The 19304-nt window shown below is 47.3% G+C and overlaps 1 protein-coding gene and 1 non-coding gene across 5 annotated transcripts in view; both read left to right on the top strand.

Moving 5' to 3' along the window:
- LOC140904228 (uncharacterized) overlaps positions 1–15474 on the top strand; it is a 34900-nt gene extending 19426 nt beyond the window's left edge. For 3 of the 4 annotated variants that reach the window (XM_073326662.1, XM_073326663.1, XM_073326660.1), the window contains 2 exons: positions 5294–5407; positions 5776–15474. In XM_073326662.1, coding sequence (XP_073182763.1) covers positions 5294–5407; positions 5776–7067 — 1406 coding nt within the window. In that variant the 3' untranslated portion in view covers positions 7068–15474. The remainder of the gene's footprint in view (positions 1–5293; positions 5408–5775) is intronic. The other variant, XM_073326661.1, reaches the window with a different exon arrangement.
- An 836-nt stretch (positions 15475–16310) lies between these two features.
- TRNAF-GAA (transfer RNA phenylalanine (anticodon GAA)) lies at positions 16311–16383 on the top strand. The gene has a single exon. It is a non-coding gene; the product is annotated as a tRNA-Phe (tRNA).
- The last annotated feature ends 2921 nt before the right edge of the window (positions 16384–19304 follow it).

Raw genomic sequence — 19304 nt, 5'->3', positions numbered from 1 at the left:
AATTTGGGGAGAGCCTTGTCCTCCTCTCCCCATCTGCAGTAGCCACAAGCTGTCTTCCCTCCAGGCTCCTTGGATCCCTGAGCCTCTACCTCTCCCTGAGGTTGTGTGGCCCAGTTCTTGTTTCTTACATTCTCCTTTTTCAGAAAAATTAGAGGCTGTTGCTCCTGAATTTTAGTGTTTAATTCTCTAGCCTTTTCTACAATACACATCTCCCTCCCATTAAACTGAGTCACTAGATTTCCTAATTCCCCAAAATGTTCTTTTGCGATGTCACAGTTCTGGGGTAGCTAAGCCTTTGACCTGCCTCCATGCTCTGCTCAAGGAATGCCCTCTCCGGTATCAGGACTCTAGCCAGCCCCTCTCTGTGGGTAGGGACCCACATGCCTCTCCTTTTTGACCAGGGTTTGAGGATTGCAACTTATCCTCCACTGTGTTCACTGGACTAACATCCTGTTCCTGTGCTTTGGTTTCTCTCCAAGGGCTGTGAGCAGTGTGTGTGTGATAGAGGTGGGAATTTTGGTAATACTTGTATGATGCCAATACACACCTCAGTTTCCCTCTGTGATTAGTATTGCTATGATTAGACAGAGCAGGAGACATGAGGCGTTTTGTCACGTAGCTGTCATGGGGTGATATGAATGGCTCATTAAGGATGGGCTGGGACCAACCTACATCAGTGGAATACCCGACAGAGGCAAGGGAATAATTGTCACCTGTCCACGGGAGGATCTCTGCTTGGCTGAGTGAAGCATACATGGACTCGTTGTGTTTTGGGGAGCAGGAAGAACTGGGCTCGCAGATGCAGGGAGCTCTACCGCAGCAAAGACAAATGGACAGGCACATTGAAAGGAAACCAAACTGTTTTCAACAGCAGCATGGCACAAGGGCCTTGGCCAGTCTGGACTATATTGTCATCTTTGCTTCTCTGTCCTCATCTAAGGACAATTTCCAATGCTGTGTTTCAGTTGACTAATAAACCCTGCTACGTTTAACAGTCTGCCCAGTGTCACAGCAAAAACTTGCTGAGGTGCATTGAAGCATGAATGAGGAACGGTCTCTGAAGAGGAGTGTAATTCAGTTGGACCTGCTGGCAGAGCTCACAGGTTGAAATAGGAGTCTTGAAGCCAGATGCTCAGTCTCATGTGTTGAAGCTATATGGCCTATCCTTGTGGAAGAGTGGGACCCCTTGGGGGTCTAGCGCACTCAAGGGGCGCCTCCCAAGGACTGTTTAAAATCCAGGGCATTGCACAGATCCTATGGATCCATGATAGTGTGGGAAAAGATATAAAACAAGCAAAGGATCTAAATGCGTATTTACCATCGCCCCCTCATCAGTCCTCATGGGAATCCCTGATCGTTTCCAAAGTGTACTAAAACCTTCCTTAAAAGCTTACCTCTTGGTTATCACGTCATGTCAATTTTGTTAGAGGGATTTCCCTTCACTCTCTCTCTTTCCTGGTTCTTGTCACACAGACAGGAAACAGCAAAAGACCAGAAATCTGAAGCACAGACAATGCAATGTTTATTGGGGTTCATTTCCAAGCAAGCATATTCCGAAGCTCTTCACACCAGTCGGGCTTCTCTCTATACTCCAATATAGTCTGTTCCCCGGTGTTTCCTTTCCAGCTGTGACACCGCAGATCATTTACCCCACATCCTCCTTCCTAGCTCTGTGTCCCCCTTGCCTGTGTCCCTGTTCCCCAGTCCCGTTCCCCCCCATCCTTAGCAAACATGATTCCAGTTTCCCCTCCACTTCCTGTTTGACCCCAGTTTATATAATAATATTCTCAGCTATACCTTAACCAATCATTTTATTGAAATTTAACTAACCAATCCTAACATATGGTAACATAATTATCTAACCAATTATATCCCACTACCCTAATTAACTGACACCTAGCAAAATTAATTATACAGCAGACAGAAACAATTAGAGAACCAGACAAATTAAAAATAAAAAAGTGGGGGTCGTAAAGATAAAACAATACAGAAATGCGGGTTTCACCAGCACAATCCATACAAGAAGTATGGGCGGGCTGGATGAATGGACTATAAGGTGGATAGAAAGTTGGCTAGATTGTCGGGCTCAACAGGTAGCGATCAATGGCTCCATGTCTGTTTGGCAGCCGGTATCAAGTGGAGTGCCCCAAGGGTCGGTCCTGGGGCCAGTTTTGTTCAATATCTTCATAAATGATCTGGAGGATGGTGTGGATTGCACTCTCAGCAAATTTGCAGATGACACTAAACTGGGAGGAGTGGAAGATACGCTAGAGGGTAGGGATAGGATACAGAGGGCCCTAGACAAATTAGAGGATTGGGCCAAAAGAAATCTGATGAGCTTGAACAAGGACAAGTGCAGAGTCCTGCACTTAGGACGGAAGAAACCCTTTCGCTGCTACAGACTAGGGACCGAATGGCTCGGCAGCAGTTCTGCAGAAAAGGACCTAGGGGTTACAGTGGATGAGAAGCTGGATATGAGTCAACAGTGTGCCCTTGTTGCCAAGAAGGCCAATGGCATTTTGGGATGTATAACTACAGGCATTGCCAGCAGATCGAGGGACGTGATTGTTCCCCTCTATTCGACATTGGTGAGGCCTCATCTGGAGTACGGTGTCCAGTTTTGGGCCCCACACTACAAGAAGGATGTGGAAAAATTGGAGAGAGTCCAGCAGAGGGCAACAAAAATGATTAGGGGACTAGAACACACGACTTATGAGGAGAGGCTAGGGGAACTGGGATTGTTTAGTCTGCGGAAGAGAAGAATGAGGGGGGTTTGATAGCTGCTTTCAACTAACTGAAAGGGGGTTCCAAAGAGGATGGATCTAGACTGTTCTCAGTGGTAGCTGATGACAGTACAAGGAGTAATGGTCTCCAGTTGCAGTGGAGGAGGTTTAGGTTGGATATTAGGAAAAACTTTTTCACGAGGAGGGTGGTGAAAGACTGGAATGCGTTACCTAGGGAGATGGTGGAATCTCCTTCCTTAGATCTTTTTAAGGTCAGGCTTGACAAAGCCCTGGCTGGGATGATTTAGTTGGGGATTGGTCCTGCTTTGAGCAGGGGGTTGGACTAGATGACCTTCTGGGGTCCCTTCCAACCCTGATATTCTATGATTCTGTGAACCATTTAGTTCTTGCCAGACAGGAGGCTATCAAACTAAGTTTTCTTTAACCATCTTAAGATCTGTTTCTTTATCTGGTGGTGATGGGCACTATCAGGACAGGATCATCTTCCTAACAGCCCAATACCACGTTATTTCAGTGTAACTGCTTTGGGATATGACGATGTTACCGTACGCGTCCCACCTTATGGCTGCCCCTGCTGCTTAGCCAAAGGCCTTAGCCTAAGAACAAGGTGTCAGACTGTGCTAGTGAGAGAAGGCCCATACACAGGCGGACTGTGATTTTGTTTGTTTTTATACCCTTATAACTAGCTAAGTGATAAAAATACACCTAACTTCTTAAAGTATAAGCTTTACAGGCAGGCCTGAATATCTACATTCTAACAAAAAGAAAAGGAGTACTTGTGGCACCTTAGAGACTAACCAACTTATTTGAGCCTAAGCTTTCATGAGATACAGCTCACTTCATCGGATGCATACTGTGGAAAGTGCAAAAGACGTTTTTATACACACAAACCATGAAAAAATGGGTGTTTATCACTTCAAAAGGTTTTCTCTCCCCCCCCCCCACTGGTAATAGCTTATCTAAAGTGATCACTCTCCTTACAATGCGTATGATAATCAAAGTGGGCCATTTCCAGCACAAATCAGTGTTTAACAAGAATGTCTGAGGAACCGTGGGGGGGGGGGGTAGGGAAAAGCAAGGGGAAATAGGTTACCTTGCATAATGACTCCCAGTCTCTATTCAAGCCTAAGTTAATTGTATCCAATTTGCAAATTAATTCCAATTCAGCAGTCTCTCGCTAGACTCTGGTTCTGAAGTTTTTCTGTTGTAATATCGCAACTTTCGTGTCTGTAATCACGTGGCCAGAGAGTTTGAAGTGTTCTCCGTCTGGTTTATGAATGTTATAATTCTTGACATATGATTTATTTATTCTTTTACGTAGAGACTGTCCAGTTTGCCCAATGTACATGGCAGAGGGGCATTGCTGGCACATGATGGCATAGATCACATTGGTAGATGTGCAGATGAACGAGCCTGTGATAGATGTTATTAGGCCCTGTGATGGTGTCCCCTGAATAGATATGTGGGCACAGTTGGCAACGGGCTTTGTTGCAAGGATAGGTTCCTGGGTTAGTGGTTCTGTTGTGTGGTATGTAGTTGCTGGTGAGTATTTGCTTCAGGTTGGGGGGCTGTCTGTAGGCAAGGACTGGCGTGTCTCCCAAGATTTGTGAGAGTGATGGGTCGTCCTTCAGGATAGGTTGTAGATCCTTGATAATGCTTTGGAGAGGTTTTAGTTGGGGGCTGAAGGTGACGGCTAGTGGCGTTCTGTTATTTTCTTTGTTAGGCCTGTCCTGTAGTAGGTGACTTCTGGGTACTCTTCTGGCTCTGTCAGTCTGTTTCTTCACTTCAGCAGGTGGGTATTGTAGTTGTAAGACTTCTTGATAAAGATCTTGTAGGTGTTTGTCTCTGTCTGATGGGTTGGAGCAAATGCGGTTGTATCGTAGAGCTTGGCTGTAGACAATGGACCGTGTGGTGTGGTCTGGGTGAAAGCTGGAGGCATGTAGGTGGAAATGGCCCACCTTGATTTTCATACACATTGTAAGGAGAGTGATCACTTTAGATAAGCTATTACCAGGAGGAGAATGGGGTGGGGGGAGAGAAAACCTTTTGAAGTTATAAACACCCATTTTTTCATGGTCTGTGTGTATAAAACATCCTCATTGCATTTTCCACTTTATGCATCCGATGAAGTGAGCCGTAGCTCACGAAAGCTTATGTTCAAATAAATTGGTTAGTCTCTAAGGTGCCACTCCTTTTCTTTTTGCAAATACAGACTAACACAGCTGCTACTCTGAAACCTGTACATTCTAACAGTGGGTTCTACCCTTTCCCCCATTCTATGTCTGTCTTGTCTATTTAGATTGTAAATTCTTCAGGGCATGGGCCATCTAATATTCTGTGTATGTACTTTGCCTAGCACAATGGGGACCCAGTGTTAGTTGGTCCTTTGATTTATAATAACAACAACTCTCCTGCCACTTTGAGCTAAGAAAGCTGGCCTTGGGATGTTACTGCTTAAAAATGAGCTGGGCTTAAAACCATGGAATATTCCTTGTGACAAGTATCCCACAAATTCTACTGACCTCCCTTGTTTTCTTTGCCTTGAGCAGGGTTTCCAGGTTCCAAACCTGATGTGATCTCGCAGCTGGAACAAGAGGAAGAGCTATGGGTCCCAGACCTCCAGGGCTCTGACAAAGAAGTGCTCTCAAGAGCTGCCTGCACAGGTAGGGAATTGGTTAAACCAATTCAGAAACTGTCCATGAATACAGGAAACATTTGGGATGCCCTTCAAAGACCTTGTGAGCTCTTCAAGTTTAGGATTGTTCCCTGCAGATGTGGAATTATTAGGCAGATGTCACTCATGGCTTCCCACCTACCCTGACTGACAACTGGCAGCAGGTCCTTCCCTGATCTCGCTTTTCCCTGAGTGTTCTGGTGAGATCTGGAGCAAAACTGATCCCTTCCCCTCTCCTCTGGGGAAAGGTTTGGGGAAAATCAGTTCCTGATAGCTTTGAGCTCTCCTGCACGTATTTTCATTTGTTCCTCCCTTTTTCCATTCCTCTCTCTGAGATTTCCTTTCTCTCTGGCGCAGGGAGTGACCTATGTCTGGATTCTCTCTGTCTCCCATCAGGTGATGGGATGGTGAGTGAGAATGAGGAGGAGAAACCCCAGCAGGAAGATGCTGAGCAAGTAGAACCATATGGGACGTTATCAGGAAGATCCAAAGGGAATGATTCCGGGAGTTGTGCACGCCCAGAAAAAGCAAAAGCTTGTGAGAGTCAGCACAAGCCAAAGGAAAACTTGAGGAGCCACTCAGACCTTATTACATGCGAGAGAATCAGCTTTGAAGAGACACACTACTCATTCCATCAGTGTGGGAAAAGCTTCAATGGGAGCTCAGACCTTTTCATACATCAGAAATTCCAGAGAGGAGAGGGACCCTACACATGCTCTGAGTGCGGGAAAAGCTTCAATCAGCACTTAGCCCTTATCACACATTGGAGAATCCACACTGGAGAGACGCCCTACGTGTGCTCTGAGTGCGGGAAATGCTTCAATCAGAGCTCTGACCTTATCACACATCAGAGAATCCACACGGGTGAGAAACCTTATGGATGCTCTGAGTGTGGGAAACGCTTCAATCGGAGCTCACACCTTATCACACATCAGCGAATCCACACAGGAGAGACACCCTACACGTGCTCTGAGTGTGGGAAAAGCTTTAATCAGCACTCTCACCTAATCACACATTGTAGAATCCACACAGGAGAGAGAAACTATAAATGCTCTGAGTGTGGGAAAAGCTTCAATCAGAGCTCAAACCTTATCAAACATAGGAGAATCCACACTGGAGAGATGCCCTACACGTGCTCTGAGTGCGGGAAAAGCTTCAATCAGAGCTCTGACCTTATCACACATCGGAGAATCCACACAGGTGAGAAACCTTATGGATGCTCTGTGTGTGGGAAGCGCTTCAATTGGAGCTCACACCTTATCACACATCAGCGAATCCACACAGGAGAGATGCCCTACACGTGCTCTGAGTGTGGGAAAAGCTTTAATCAGCACTCACACCTTATCACACATTGTAGAATCCACACAGGAGAGAAACACTACACATGCTCTGAGTGTGGGAAGAGCTTCAATCAGAGTTCAAACCTTATCAAACATAGGAGAATCCACACAGGTGAGAAACCTTATGGATGCTCTGAGTGTGGGAAACGCTTCATTCATAGTTCAGCCTTCATCTCACATCAGAGAATCCACACAGGAGAGACGCCCTACACGTGCTCTGAGTGCGGGAAAAGCTTTAGTTATAATTCAAAGCTTGTTACACATCAGAAAATCCACATGAGAGGGAACTGTAATAAATGCCTTGACTAGGGCTGGCCAAAGGTTTTTTTTATTTTTAAATCACATTTGCTAATTCCCACATAGCGGTCTTTGCACCATCTTCACCGTGGTCTCTCAGTTCCCCCAGATGAGTTGCCTGCTTCTGCCCTTTGCAGCTAACCCTTTTTTGGGGTCAGTCCTGTGATCTTTTCTATCAACTCCTTTGCTTTTGAGTCGTAGGAGAGTGTGTCCCTCCAGCCAGGAATGTTCATCAGCTCCAGGTGGGGGAGAGAGGTTTGATCCCAACAAGCTACACTGAGGCAAAAACTACCTGTCCCTTACATCCACTAGGACTGTACATGGTGTTGGTTGCTCAAGTGAGTGATCTTGGTGTAAAAAGACAATTATAGTTGTAGAGCAGATGCAGCCCAGATGCAGTGGTTGACATTAGCTTTCCCCTTGACCTGACCTAAACTCCATTGCTTTTCCTAGTCTAAACAAATCCTGAGCATCACGATTATACTGATAAAACCTGGGGCCAGTTTGTTCAATATCTTCATTAATGATCTGGAGGATGGCATGGATTGCACTCCCAGCAAGTTCGTAGATGACACTAAACTGGGAGTGGTAGATACACTGGAGGGTAGGGATAGGATACAGAGGGACCTAGACAAATTAGAGGATTGGGCCAAAAGAAATATGATGAGCTTCAACAAGGACAAGTGCAGAGTCCTGCACTTAGGACGGAAGAAACCCTTGCACTGCTTCAGACTCGGGACCAAGTGGCTAGGCAGCAGTTCTGCAGAAAAGGACCTAGGGGTTACAGTGGACCAGAAGCTGGATATGAGTCAAAAATGCGCCCTTGTTGCCAAGAAGGCCAATGGCATTTTGGGCTGTATAACTAAGGGCATTGCCAGCAGATGGAGGGACGTGATCATTCCCCTCTGTTTGACATTGGTGGGGCCTCATCTGGAGTACTGTGTCCAGTTTTGGGCCCCACACTACAAGAAGGATGTGGAAATGTTGGAAGAGTCCAGCGGAGGACCACAAAAATGATTAGGGGGCTGGAGCACATGACTTATGAGAAGAGGCTGAGGGAACTGGGATTATTTAGTCTGCAGAAGAGAAGAATGAGGGGGGATTTGATAGCTGCTTTCAACTACCTGAAAGGGGGTTCCAAAGAGGATGGCTCTAGACTGTTCTCAGTGGTAGCAGATGACAGAACAAGGAGCAATGGTCTCAAGTTGCAGTGGGGGAGGTTTAGGTTGGATATTAGGAAAAACTTTTTCACTAAGAGGGTGGTGAAACACTGGAATGCGTTACCTAGGGAGGTGGTAGAATCTCCTTCCTTTGTGGTTTTTAAGCTCAGACTTGACAAAGCCCTGGCTGGGATGATTTAATTGTGGATTGGTCCTGCTTTGAGCAGGGGGTTGGACTAGATGACCACCTGAGATCCCTTCTAACCCTGATATTCTATGATTCAGGTTTTCTTCTTGTTCTCTCCCTGCACCCTCCTACTATATAGGAAATGGTGGCTAATTCTGAAATTAAAACCTCACTCCAAAGGAATTAGAGTGGGGGAATATGTGAGAGAAATAGCATGTATGAGAATAGAGACCCAGTGTAGACTGTAATGATTTCTATTTAAAATGGAATTTATTTTGATAAATTTAAAAATAAATCTTCTTTTAAGAGGAAAATTATTTGTGGCAAGATGTGTAACCTTTTACTGAGTTAGAGGGTAGCAGCCAGAGAGTTCCCCAGGTCCCTTCTTGCAAAGCAAAGATGTCACATTAGGCAGGAGATATCAAAATCTAAAATGGTGATGGATGTGTGGTGGTAGCTTTTCCGGGTTGTTTTTTTGGTTTGTTTTTTTTAATTTAATTTTTTTTTTGTTTTTTTGCAACCAGCTATTTTAATAGGTGCTGAGGCCCCTTTTCCTTTTGAGCACAGATGTTTAACCCTCAGAACTGGCTCTGGAAACTCCCTCAGAACTGGCCTTGTGTTTCTTTCATGTGTGGTATCTTTGATGTTCACATATACACACTACATGCGGTTCACAGCAACTGTTACTTTGAGAAACCTGCTGGGTGAAGCGGGCCTTTTCCAAAGTGACATTGGCCCAAAGTCTGCCTCAATTCAGCTGAATTGGGACACATCTGTATCAAAGGAGTGGTTCACTCCTGATTTGCCCAGAGACCTTGGGGGAGGTGTGGTAGACAGGATAAGTAGGAATAGACAACAATGAAGTTAAAGGTAAGGGTGAAAGATCCACACCTTGCAGGTCAACAAGCCTCTTCCGTTTATTCCCTGTGACACATCTGGCACTGGTCACTCTCAGGTAGCACACTGGGCTAGATGGACCTTTGGTCTGACCCAGTATGACCAGTCTTGCATTCTTATGTAAGCCATCTATGGCCTTGTCTTCACTGGCAAGTTTCTACACAGTAAAGAAGCTTTCTGCAGTGTAACTTCTGAGTTGTACACACTGCCAAGCCACTTGCTGTGCAGAAACTCCGCAGTTGCAGTGCTGTATGAAAACCACCCCTACGAGAGGCTTATAGCTTTCTGCCCTGGGGCTACAGCGCCGCGATGCCAGTGTGAACACCCTGGTCGATTACAGAGCTGCAATTGGCCTCTGGGAGATGTCCCACAATCCCTGTTCTTGCCTCTCTGGTCATAGGTTTGAACTCTACTGCACCGCCCTCAGGTGACCAACCATGAACCCCACCCCTTAAATTCCTTGGGAATTTTGAAAGTCCCACTTCCCACAGAGACCAATTATGGTTACAGACCCATCCTGAAATTAGACCAGGATATTTTAAAGCTTTATCTCATAAGAAAGTAACACAATTCAAACATGGCATCACAGAGGAGAAAGCACTCCTTCATTTCGTATTTATTGCTACTGCTCTCACTGACAAACTTCCTATTCTCGGTGCTGCTCCCAGCACTTTAGGGAGTTTTTTCTCTTCTCCCTTCCAGCTGTTGTTATGGGACTGCAGCAGTTCCCCAGAGGGCCAGCTTTGCTCTTTCACTTACATCCTTCAAAGCTGTGTTTGCCACCAGTTTAATTCATATCTGAGACCTAAGGTACCAGCAGCTAATTACAAAGGCTCAATTACCATTGCCATTCGTGGGCGGTTATGCTGGGCTGCCAGGCCTGCAGGATTTGGCCCATGATCAGTCAAGGTGCTATAGCAGCTGCACTCTTACATGGTGAGTCCTGCAGCCTATTACCAAACTACTCTGCCATAGTCTGCAGGGCGGCCTGACTTTCTGAGAATCTGGCAGAAGAGAGACCCTGGAGTAGAGAAGGAAAATGTCCGCACCAGCCACAGCCAGTAGGAGCAGGAAAGGCTGGGTTTGTTTTTAAACTTCTCTCCCTGCTCAAGCCTTTAATCATTCCTATGGCTCTTCTCTGAACCCTCTGCAATTTTTCAGGGAAAACAACCAACCAACCAATAAAACCAACCAACCAACCCAACCAGGCTGTTCTGACTGATGTAACAATCTATTGCCTTCCAAGGTTGAATATAAATCAGATCATTCTATTCACCCAAGAGTTCAACTTTAAGGGCTTTTTGTTTTCTAGCTCCAGTCAAATCCTGTGCAACAGCATTCCTGTTAACTCATCACTTGGTCACTTAAGATTCACAGGTTCAAAAAGTTGGCAGGTCTAAGGCCTGGTCTACACTACAGGGTTAGGTTGAATTTAGTCGTGATAGGTCAATTTAAAAATGACTGCATCCACACAACCACTCCCATTCCGTCGACCTAAAGGGCTCTTAAAATCAAATTCTGTACTCCTCCTCACCAAGGCGAGTAGCGGTAAAATCGACCTTGTTGGGTTGAATTTGGGGTAGTGTGGACACAAATCGACGGTATTGGCCTCTGCGAGCTATCCTAGAGTGCTCCATTGTGACCACTCTGGACAGCACTTTGAACTCCGATGCACTTAGCCAGGTACACAGGAAAAGCCCAGGGAACTTTTGAATTTCATTTCCTGTCTGGTCAGCTTGGCGATCTCAGCAGAACAGGTTACCATACAGTTCCCCTAGAATCATAGAGCATAGAATGTTTCTACACTCCCCCTATCATTTCTGTCCCTGAGGTTATCGCAGATCAGAAGGTGAAAAAAATGCACTCGCGATGACATGTTTTCCAAGCTCATGCAGTCCTCCTGCACTGATACGGCACAGCTTAATGCATGGAGGCATTCAGTGGCAGAGGCTAGGAAAGATTTAAGTGAGATTTAAGTAAGATTTTAAGAGCGGAGGCAGGATGCGATGCTGAGGCTAAAGGGGGAGCAAACGGACATGATGAAGCATCTCTTGGGGAAGCAAAGGGAGATGATGAAGCATCTGTTGGAGCTGCAGGAAAGCCAACAAGAGCACAACCCCCCCCCCACTGCATCCACTGTATAACCACCTACCTTCCCCCCCATGTTCCATAGCCTCCTCACCCAGATGTCCAAGAACTTGGCGGGGGCGGGGCTCCAGGCACCCAGCCATTCCACTCCAGAGGATGGCCTAAGCAACAGAAAGCTGTCATTCAAACAGTTTGATTTTTAGTGTGGCTACCATAAGCAATGTGGCCTTGTCCTTCCCTCCTCCCCCACCCCACCTGGGCTACCTTGTCCATTATCTCTTTTTTTAATTAATAAAAAAAGAATGCATGGTTTCAAAACAATAGTAACTTTATTTTGAAGGGGGAAGGGTGGTTGGCTTACAGGGAATTAAAATCAACAAAGGGGGTGGGTTTGCATCAAGGAGAAACACACACAACTGTCACACCGAAGCCTGGCCAGTCATGAAACTGGTTTTCACAGCCTCTGTGATGCACAGTGCACCTTGCTGTGCTCTTCTAATCGCCCTGGTGTCTGGCTGTTCAAAACTGGACACCAGGAGATTTGCCTCAACCTCCCATCCTGCCATAAATGTCTCCCCCCTTACTCTCACAGATATAATGGAGCACACAGCAAGCAGCAGTAACAATGGGAATGTTGGTTGCACTGAGGTCTGACCAACAGCGCCAGCGCACTTTTAAACATCCAAAGGCACATTCTACCAGCTTTCTGCACTTGCTCAGCCTATAGTTGAACTGCTTCTTACTACTGTCCAGGCTTCATGAGCCATGGGAGCAAGGGGTAGGCTGGGGTAGGGGCGACCGTGCGGTGCTGCTGGCTGGGAGAGCAGCCTGAGGCAGAAGCCTCCAGCTCACAGGAGAGCAGAGTTGAAGCGGTGGAGCTGTACACAATGGATGAGGACAGCTAGCAGTCCTACTGCACCGTCTGCTGCGAAGGCACCCAAGAGCTGCTGCTGTGTAGCAATGCCAGCTGTTGCAGGTGCTTCTGTGTCGAATGTTTGGAGGTCCTGGTAGGGCAAGGTACCTCGGCCAAGGCAAAAGAGCAAGAGCCCTGGAGCTGTTACATGTGTCAACCACAGAACTGCTATGGGGAGTTACAGTGCCGACTGGATTGGAATATACCACTGCAAGACTTCTTCACCAGTGACAAAGGACAGGAATATGATGCACCTAAAATCTAAAAAGGCCTGCACATTTCCCACAGTCACTATCCTTGATAACAAAACGTCAGTGTTTGCATTGGCTACTTAGATCATAGCAGCCCCCACAGTAGACTTGCCCACAACAGCAGCGGTGATGGTGAGCTGAGCAGACTCCATGCTTGCCATGGCATGGCGTCTGCACCGGTAACCCAGGGAAAAAGTGTGAAATATTTGTCTGCCATTGCTTTCACAGAGGGAGGGGCGACTGATGACAAGTACCCAAAACCCCCGCGACAATGTTTTTGCCCCATCAGGCATTGGGAGCTTAACCCAGAATTCCAATGGGCAGCGGAGACTGCGGGAACTATGGGATAGCTACCCACAGTGCACCACTCCTTAAGTCGCTGCTAGCCATGGTAGTGAGGATGCACTCCTCTGACTTAATGCGCTTAGTGTGGACATACGCAATCGACTGTATAAAACCGAATTCTAAAAATTGACTTTATAAAATTGATCTAATTTTGTAGTGTAGACATACCCTTAGTCTTTCCTCCCACACCAAGCTGAAAAATATCAGTGACAGAAAATGCCCGAAAGCCCCTGTGCTGCCTTGCACAGCAGGCTGGGGAAATACGTGGGGGAAAGTGCTTTCCTCTCTCCTCCTGACCCTGAGTAACATTTCTGCCTGTCCTTGAGATCCTGTCACAGGGAAAAGGGCTGGGGATGCAAATGACATGTTATGGCTTCATTGGTTTGTACATTCCTTTACTCCTTCATTAGTGATAAGGGTGCATGAGCTGGAAATAATCCAGCTCTGACTTGCACACCGGAGGCTATTTCCAGGCTCGCAATAAAAAATAATCTTTTTTATTAACCTGAGCATGTTGAATCTGGAGTCATTGCGAGACGATACATACAGAGCCCCAGGCTGCCTTTCTGTCATCCAGTATTTTTAGAGTATATCACATTAACTGGGTGGATCTCCTGCTAGGAAGTGTCTGTCCCGTGGCAACACCCAGTGTACACTCCCCAATTATAAACTCATCTTCAGCATATAGCCCACTGAACCTAGTGATGGGGAGGATCCCAGTGGTCGGGCTCCAGCCTGAAGAGACCCCTGGACCCCAAGCCGGGCAAGCTGAGCCAGTTGGCCTGGGCCTGCTGTGGGTTTTTAATTGTACTGTAGGCATACACTTGATGTCAAAATCACAGCTTTCTCATCAGGAAATCAAACCGTAGTCCCCCATGTGGCAGGTAGGCATAGTCACCGCTATACTCATGAGGCCAGAAATGACAACTGCCCCTGTACAGGGACCTAGGGGAAGAACATGGACAACTGTGGTTCTCAGGAAATCCAGCTAGGCAGGATTCAGAGTGGTCGCTGTGTTAGTCTGTATCGGCAAAAAGAATGAGGAGGACTTGTGGCACCTTAGAGACTAACAAATTTATTTGAGCATAAGCTTTCGTGGTCTAAAACCCACTTCATCGGATGCATGCAGTGGAAAATACAGTAGGAAGAGATGTATATACACACAGAGAACATGAAAAAATGGGTGTTGCCATACCCACTTTAACAAGAGTGATCAGGTAAGGTGAGCTATTATCAGCAGGAGAAAAAAAACCTTTTGTAGTGATAGTCAGGATGGGCCATTTCCAACAGTTGACAAGAAGGTGTGAGTAACAGTGGGGGAGAGGGGAATAAGCATGGGGAAATAGTTTTACTTAATGTAATGACCCATCCACTCCCAGTCTTTATTCAAGCCTAAGTTAATGGTGTCCAGTTTGCAAATTAATTCCAGTTCAACAGTTTCTCATTGGAGTCTGTTTCTGAAGCTTTTTGTTGTAGCATTGCGACTTTTATGCCTGTAATTGAGTGACCAGGGAGATTGAAGTGTTCTCCGACTGCCAAACCGGACAGTCTGTACCTAAAAGAATAAATGGACACAAATCAGAAATCAAGAATTATAACATTCAAAAACCCGGGCCCCAGTTGCATCCCCCTGAATGTTACTCCATTCCCCCGGCAGGATGCACCCCACAATTTTGGACATCTGACCTAGATAATCGTGCAACAGGTATACACAATATGCATACAAAATGTTCAGAAAATTCTCATTCATCACAGGGGTGTCAGTGGGGTCTGAGCTGGGCATCAGCAGAGGGAAAGTGGAGAGATTTCCCTTTAGAAAATTAAACTGCAAAACATCCCCCTGTGTTCCAGCAGAAGCCTCTCATTTATCCCTTAACCCCCTCCCCATAAAAATCTCCACCCCTGCCCTGGTACACAGGCACCCCCTCCCTTCAATGCAGATTTTTAACTTTTCTTACTTTTCCTTGGTCTTGTACAAACATTTTTTCCATCAAAATGCTCAAGGGCTTTTAAAATGAGAATAAGAGAACAAACCAAATCAAACCCAAAGAAATTGCAATCAACCTCCGCACCACACACAGTTTGGGTCTGAATTTTTCTACTGAAATTTGGAGGCAATAAAACTCAGACTGCTATTGTCCAGAAAACAAACCTAAACCTCCCATGCAGTACCTAGGACATCTATTACTGAACCACCAAGGCTTCAGCTCCTTTTGTGAGATTTCCAGCTGCCCAATGCTGCTGGTATTCTAGGGGAACAATTCTTGATTCCAGTAAGCATTTATCTCAGCCCCATTCTGTTTCTCTCTGTTCCCCATTCTCTAGGAAAGGGCAGTGAATGGTTCTAGGGTCCAGTGATCCTCATTCAAATCAAGCCAGAACCTAAGAATCCTTCCCCTTTCCCAGGTTGTGTGAGAGGAGACATTTAAAAGAGCTCTCTGAGCTATAGCATGTGGCTAAGTAATGAGAAAAAGCAGTATATTGCCCCCCTCTGTTTTGGGTGCTGGGTTTACTCCTGAAGCATCTGCTGCCCACGTAGTGCCCTATGATTCATCCCTAACCCTTGATGCTGCTCCTTTCTACAGAATGTGAAGGGAGAGGAGGCGGTGCAGGAGCCTTCTGGGGACGCAGATCTGAGGCTTTGGGAGAGACAGATTGTCTGAGACATCAGAGTGCTGTAAACCATGCAGCCACCATCTAAATAAAGGGCCTGTTCCAGCCCTGAGTCTGGGCTACCAGGATCCCTCCCACAGAGCAGAGTGCCCACAGATTACAGCCTGAAAATAGGCATGGGAAACTTAACTCCTGCTCTCCCTGACAGGGCTTCCCCTAGACCAAATGGCACCCCAGGCGAGAAGCATCTTCGGTGCCCCCCGCCACACCCACTCGATATGTTAAACCATTGAATACTTTGTTTTTTATTGCATTTGTAGCTCATTTCATGGTTTTGATGCACAATTTGTATGCATGATTTTCTGTATCATATAAGACAATACATTTGCAGGCTAGGATCTGTAAATCTGTATTTATTCATCCCATATAGAAACAAATAAAAAATTAGTTTCCTTTAAGCATATAGAAACTTTTTAATTTTAGCAGTAACTGAAATGTACTAACATCTAGAAACCAAACTGGCATCACCACAGGGTGGACCAGTCTTAAATAGTGTTCGAGTAAGAGACAGCGTTAGACTGTTAATCATAGGCCTTTAGTTCAAAGATCACTTTTCTCGCCTTTCCCCTCATGAACTGAAGTGCAGCGTTAGAGAGAGCCAAACACTGGCCAGTGACATTTTCAAGTGCTAAAATAGCAAGCGATGACACGTTTGCATTGGCCACTGTTGGTTGGAGCTATGTTTTATTGAGAATAAGCTTCAAGGTGAGAAGCGGCAGGCCAAAAGCAACCCCCACAGTTGCTGAAGTAGCTCAGTTGGGAGAGTGTTAGAGTGAAGATCTAGAGGTCCCTGGTTCAATCCCAGGCTTCGGCATGCTCTTTCATCCCTCTTTGTGCAGGGGTGGGCTGTTTTCTGGAAACAGTGGTGCCTTCCCCCAACACGAATCCCTCATTTTGGGCTCCGCCGCAGGAAAAGACAGCATTGACTTCTGCACCCAGTTGGCCCACCTGAGCTTTCTTTCTTCTCTTGCTCTTTCTCGGGAAGGGGAAGAAAAGAAGCTCTCCTTCAAGCTGGAGTCGCAAGGGTGATGTAAGGATGACTTTGATTCGTTCTGCCAAAGCCTGGGGCGGTGCGGTTGGCTGCTGGGAGGTAGAATCCTGTGCCTGCCTCTTGCCTTCCCAGGGATGGCTACTTGCAGCCCAGGAGAAGAAGGGGGGTTCTGGGTGGAAGGGAGACAAGCAAAGCTGAGTCTGAGTGAGCCTGGGCCAGCACTCTTTTCTGTCCAATCTGTGTGTGTGATGATGGGCTTGAGAGGCTCCCTGCCACCCATGGGGCAGTGAAAACCACTTCTCCTTAGTGGCCTAACCGGGGGTGTGACTGATGGCTTTGGAGGTGGGGGTTGGGCTGGCTGTGAGCAACTGGGATCCAGGAAGCCCTCGCCTGCCCTTCCAAGGGCCGAACCCATGGAGGTGTGCTTGGCTGCTGGGAGGTAGAACCTTGTGCCTGCCTCTTGGAGAAGAAGCAGGTTTGTGGATGGAAGGAAAAGAAGCAATAGTGAGTCTGAGTGGGCTCCTTTCTGGCCAAGAGGGTGTGCTATAGCAGTCTTGGGAGTTGCCTGCGAGACATCAGTGGACTTGTTCCAGTGAGAACCACTGCTCCTTTCTGGTCAACTTGGGGCCACCATTGATTGCTTGGGAGTGGGGGCGGGGGGCTGGCTGTGCGTGAATGGGATATAGGAAGCCCCAGCCTGCTCTTCCAGGGGCCAAGTCTTCTGCTTCTCTCCTGACTCGGGGAGCCCAGCCTTAAGGCTGCCCAGTACGTGCTGCAGCTCGAGCATTAAGCCTTCCTGTGTGGTCTGTACTGTAGAGGACCCTGAACCCATGTAGGGTACTTTAGGGGGGGAAATCCCAGCCAGGCCACCAGGTCAATCCATTAAGTCGAATGCGGCGAGCTGGAGGCCTGGTGACTTGGTATGTGGGTCCAGCAGGTCAAGCCGATTTTCCCGCATGTAGGGGAGGCAGCTGCTGATGTTCGCCCTTCCTGCTCCCTGCACTCCTGCACCCCAGAATCCCTGTCAGCCAGCAAGACGAGCTAGGAGCCCAGAGAGAGGAGGCAAAGAGGTGTCTCTGTCCACCTCCTGCTGTGCTGCTGGGCACCAAGTCCCTGGCAGCCAGTAGGTGAAGCTGGGACAACAGGGTGGGACGGCAAGTGACAGCAGGACTCTTGCTGCCGGGGTTCAGCTGCCCAACTTCCTCCCCATGCCGCTGCACCCCAGTCACCTTCAGCCACCAGGTAACCCAGGAACTTTGGCAACAAAAATGATGAGGGGACTGGAACACATGACTTATGAGGAGAGGCTGAGGGAACTGGGATTGTTTAGCCTGCAGAAGAGAAGAATGAGGGGGGGATTTGATAGCTGCTTTCAACTACCTGAAAGGGGGTTCCAAAGAGGATGGATCTAGACTGTTCTCAGTGGTAGCAGATGACAGAACAAGGAGTAATGGTCTCAAGTTGCAGTGGGGGAGATTTAGGTTGGATATTAGGAAAAACTTTTTCACTAGGAGGGTGGTGAAGCACTGGAATGCATTACCTAGGGAGGTGGTTTAATCTCCTTCCCTTGAGGTTTTTAAGGTCAGGCTTGACAAAGCCCTGGCTGGGATGATTTAGTTGGGGATTGGTCCTGCTTTGAGCAGGGGGTTGGACTAGATGACCTCCTGAGATCCCTTCCAACCCTGACATTCTATGATTCTATGAACTAAGGCAGGAATGGGGTGAGGAAGCAAGTCAAGCTGAGCAAGGCAGGCAAAAATTCATCTTGACTTTGTGGGTCGCTCACAATGACATCCTTTTTGTGTGCCGTGGCTGACAAAAACGTCCTGGACAGAGAAGCAAGAGGCCAAAAAGGTGCTCTGCTGGTGCCGAAGAAGCTCAGTGGGGAGAGTGTTAGAATGAAGATTTAGAAGTTCCCTGATTCAATCCCAGGCTTTGGCATGCTCTTTGGTGTGCAGGGGTGGGGTCTGTTTTCTGGAAGCGCAGCGGTGCCTTTACTGGCCACGAGTCCCTCATTTCAAGCTCCCCAGTAGGAAAAGACAGTGTGGGCTTGTGCACAAGTTGGCCCACCTGAGCTTTCTTTCTTCTCTTGTTCTTTCCCAGCAAGGGGAAGAAAAAGAAGCTCTCCTTCAAGCTGGAGTCACAAGGGAGACATAAAGACGACTTCCTGAGCTCTGGCTTCAGTCCTTTGCTCTACCAGCTGACCTACCAAAGGGCTGCCACCACTTTCTCCAGGTCGCCCCATTGGAGTGTGCCAGGGTGAGAGCCAGCCAAGTGGATGGAATTTGAAGGGAGGGGCAGAGCTCAGTGTCAGAGTTTCTGTAGTGTAGTGGTCATCATGTTTGCCTAACATGTAAAAGGCCCCCCATTCAAAACCAGACAAAACATGATGGTTTACATTTCCCAACTCCCCTAGCTGTCCAGTGAGGCACTCCTCCTTCTGCCACTGGCCTGTCCCTGGGATAACCCCGACCCCTGCAGGACAGAGGGTGGTGAAATGAGCTGAGAAAGCACCTTGGCGTCAGTCGGGGAAAGCTAGAGCATCTAGGCCACTCACCTTTTGGAGCCTTGTGGCTTGGCCTCCTCTGCCCTTGGAGGCTGACCTATGGAGGCCGGCTCTTCCAGCTGGCCTCCTTTGCATGACTTGCCAAAGGAGGAAGTGAGGCAGGAATGGGGCAAAAGAGGAGAGTCATGCTGAGGAAGGCAGGGCAGAAGCTAAGCACCTTAGTGTGTCTAGGTGATGT

This window comes from Lepidochelys kempii, chromosome 28, assembly GCF_965140265.1.
Source record: "Lepidochelys kempii isolate rLepKem1 chromosome 28, rLepKem1.hap2, whole genome shotgun sequence".
In the NCBI taxonomy this organism is placed as follows: domain Eukaryota; kingdom Metazoa; phylum Chordata; order Testudines; family Cheloniidae; genus Lepidochelys; species Lepidochelys kempii.
Note: the sequence above shows the minus strand (reverse complement) of the source record. Positions and strands in the feature narration are given on the sequence as shown.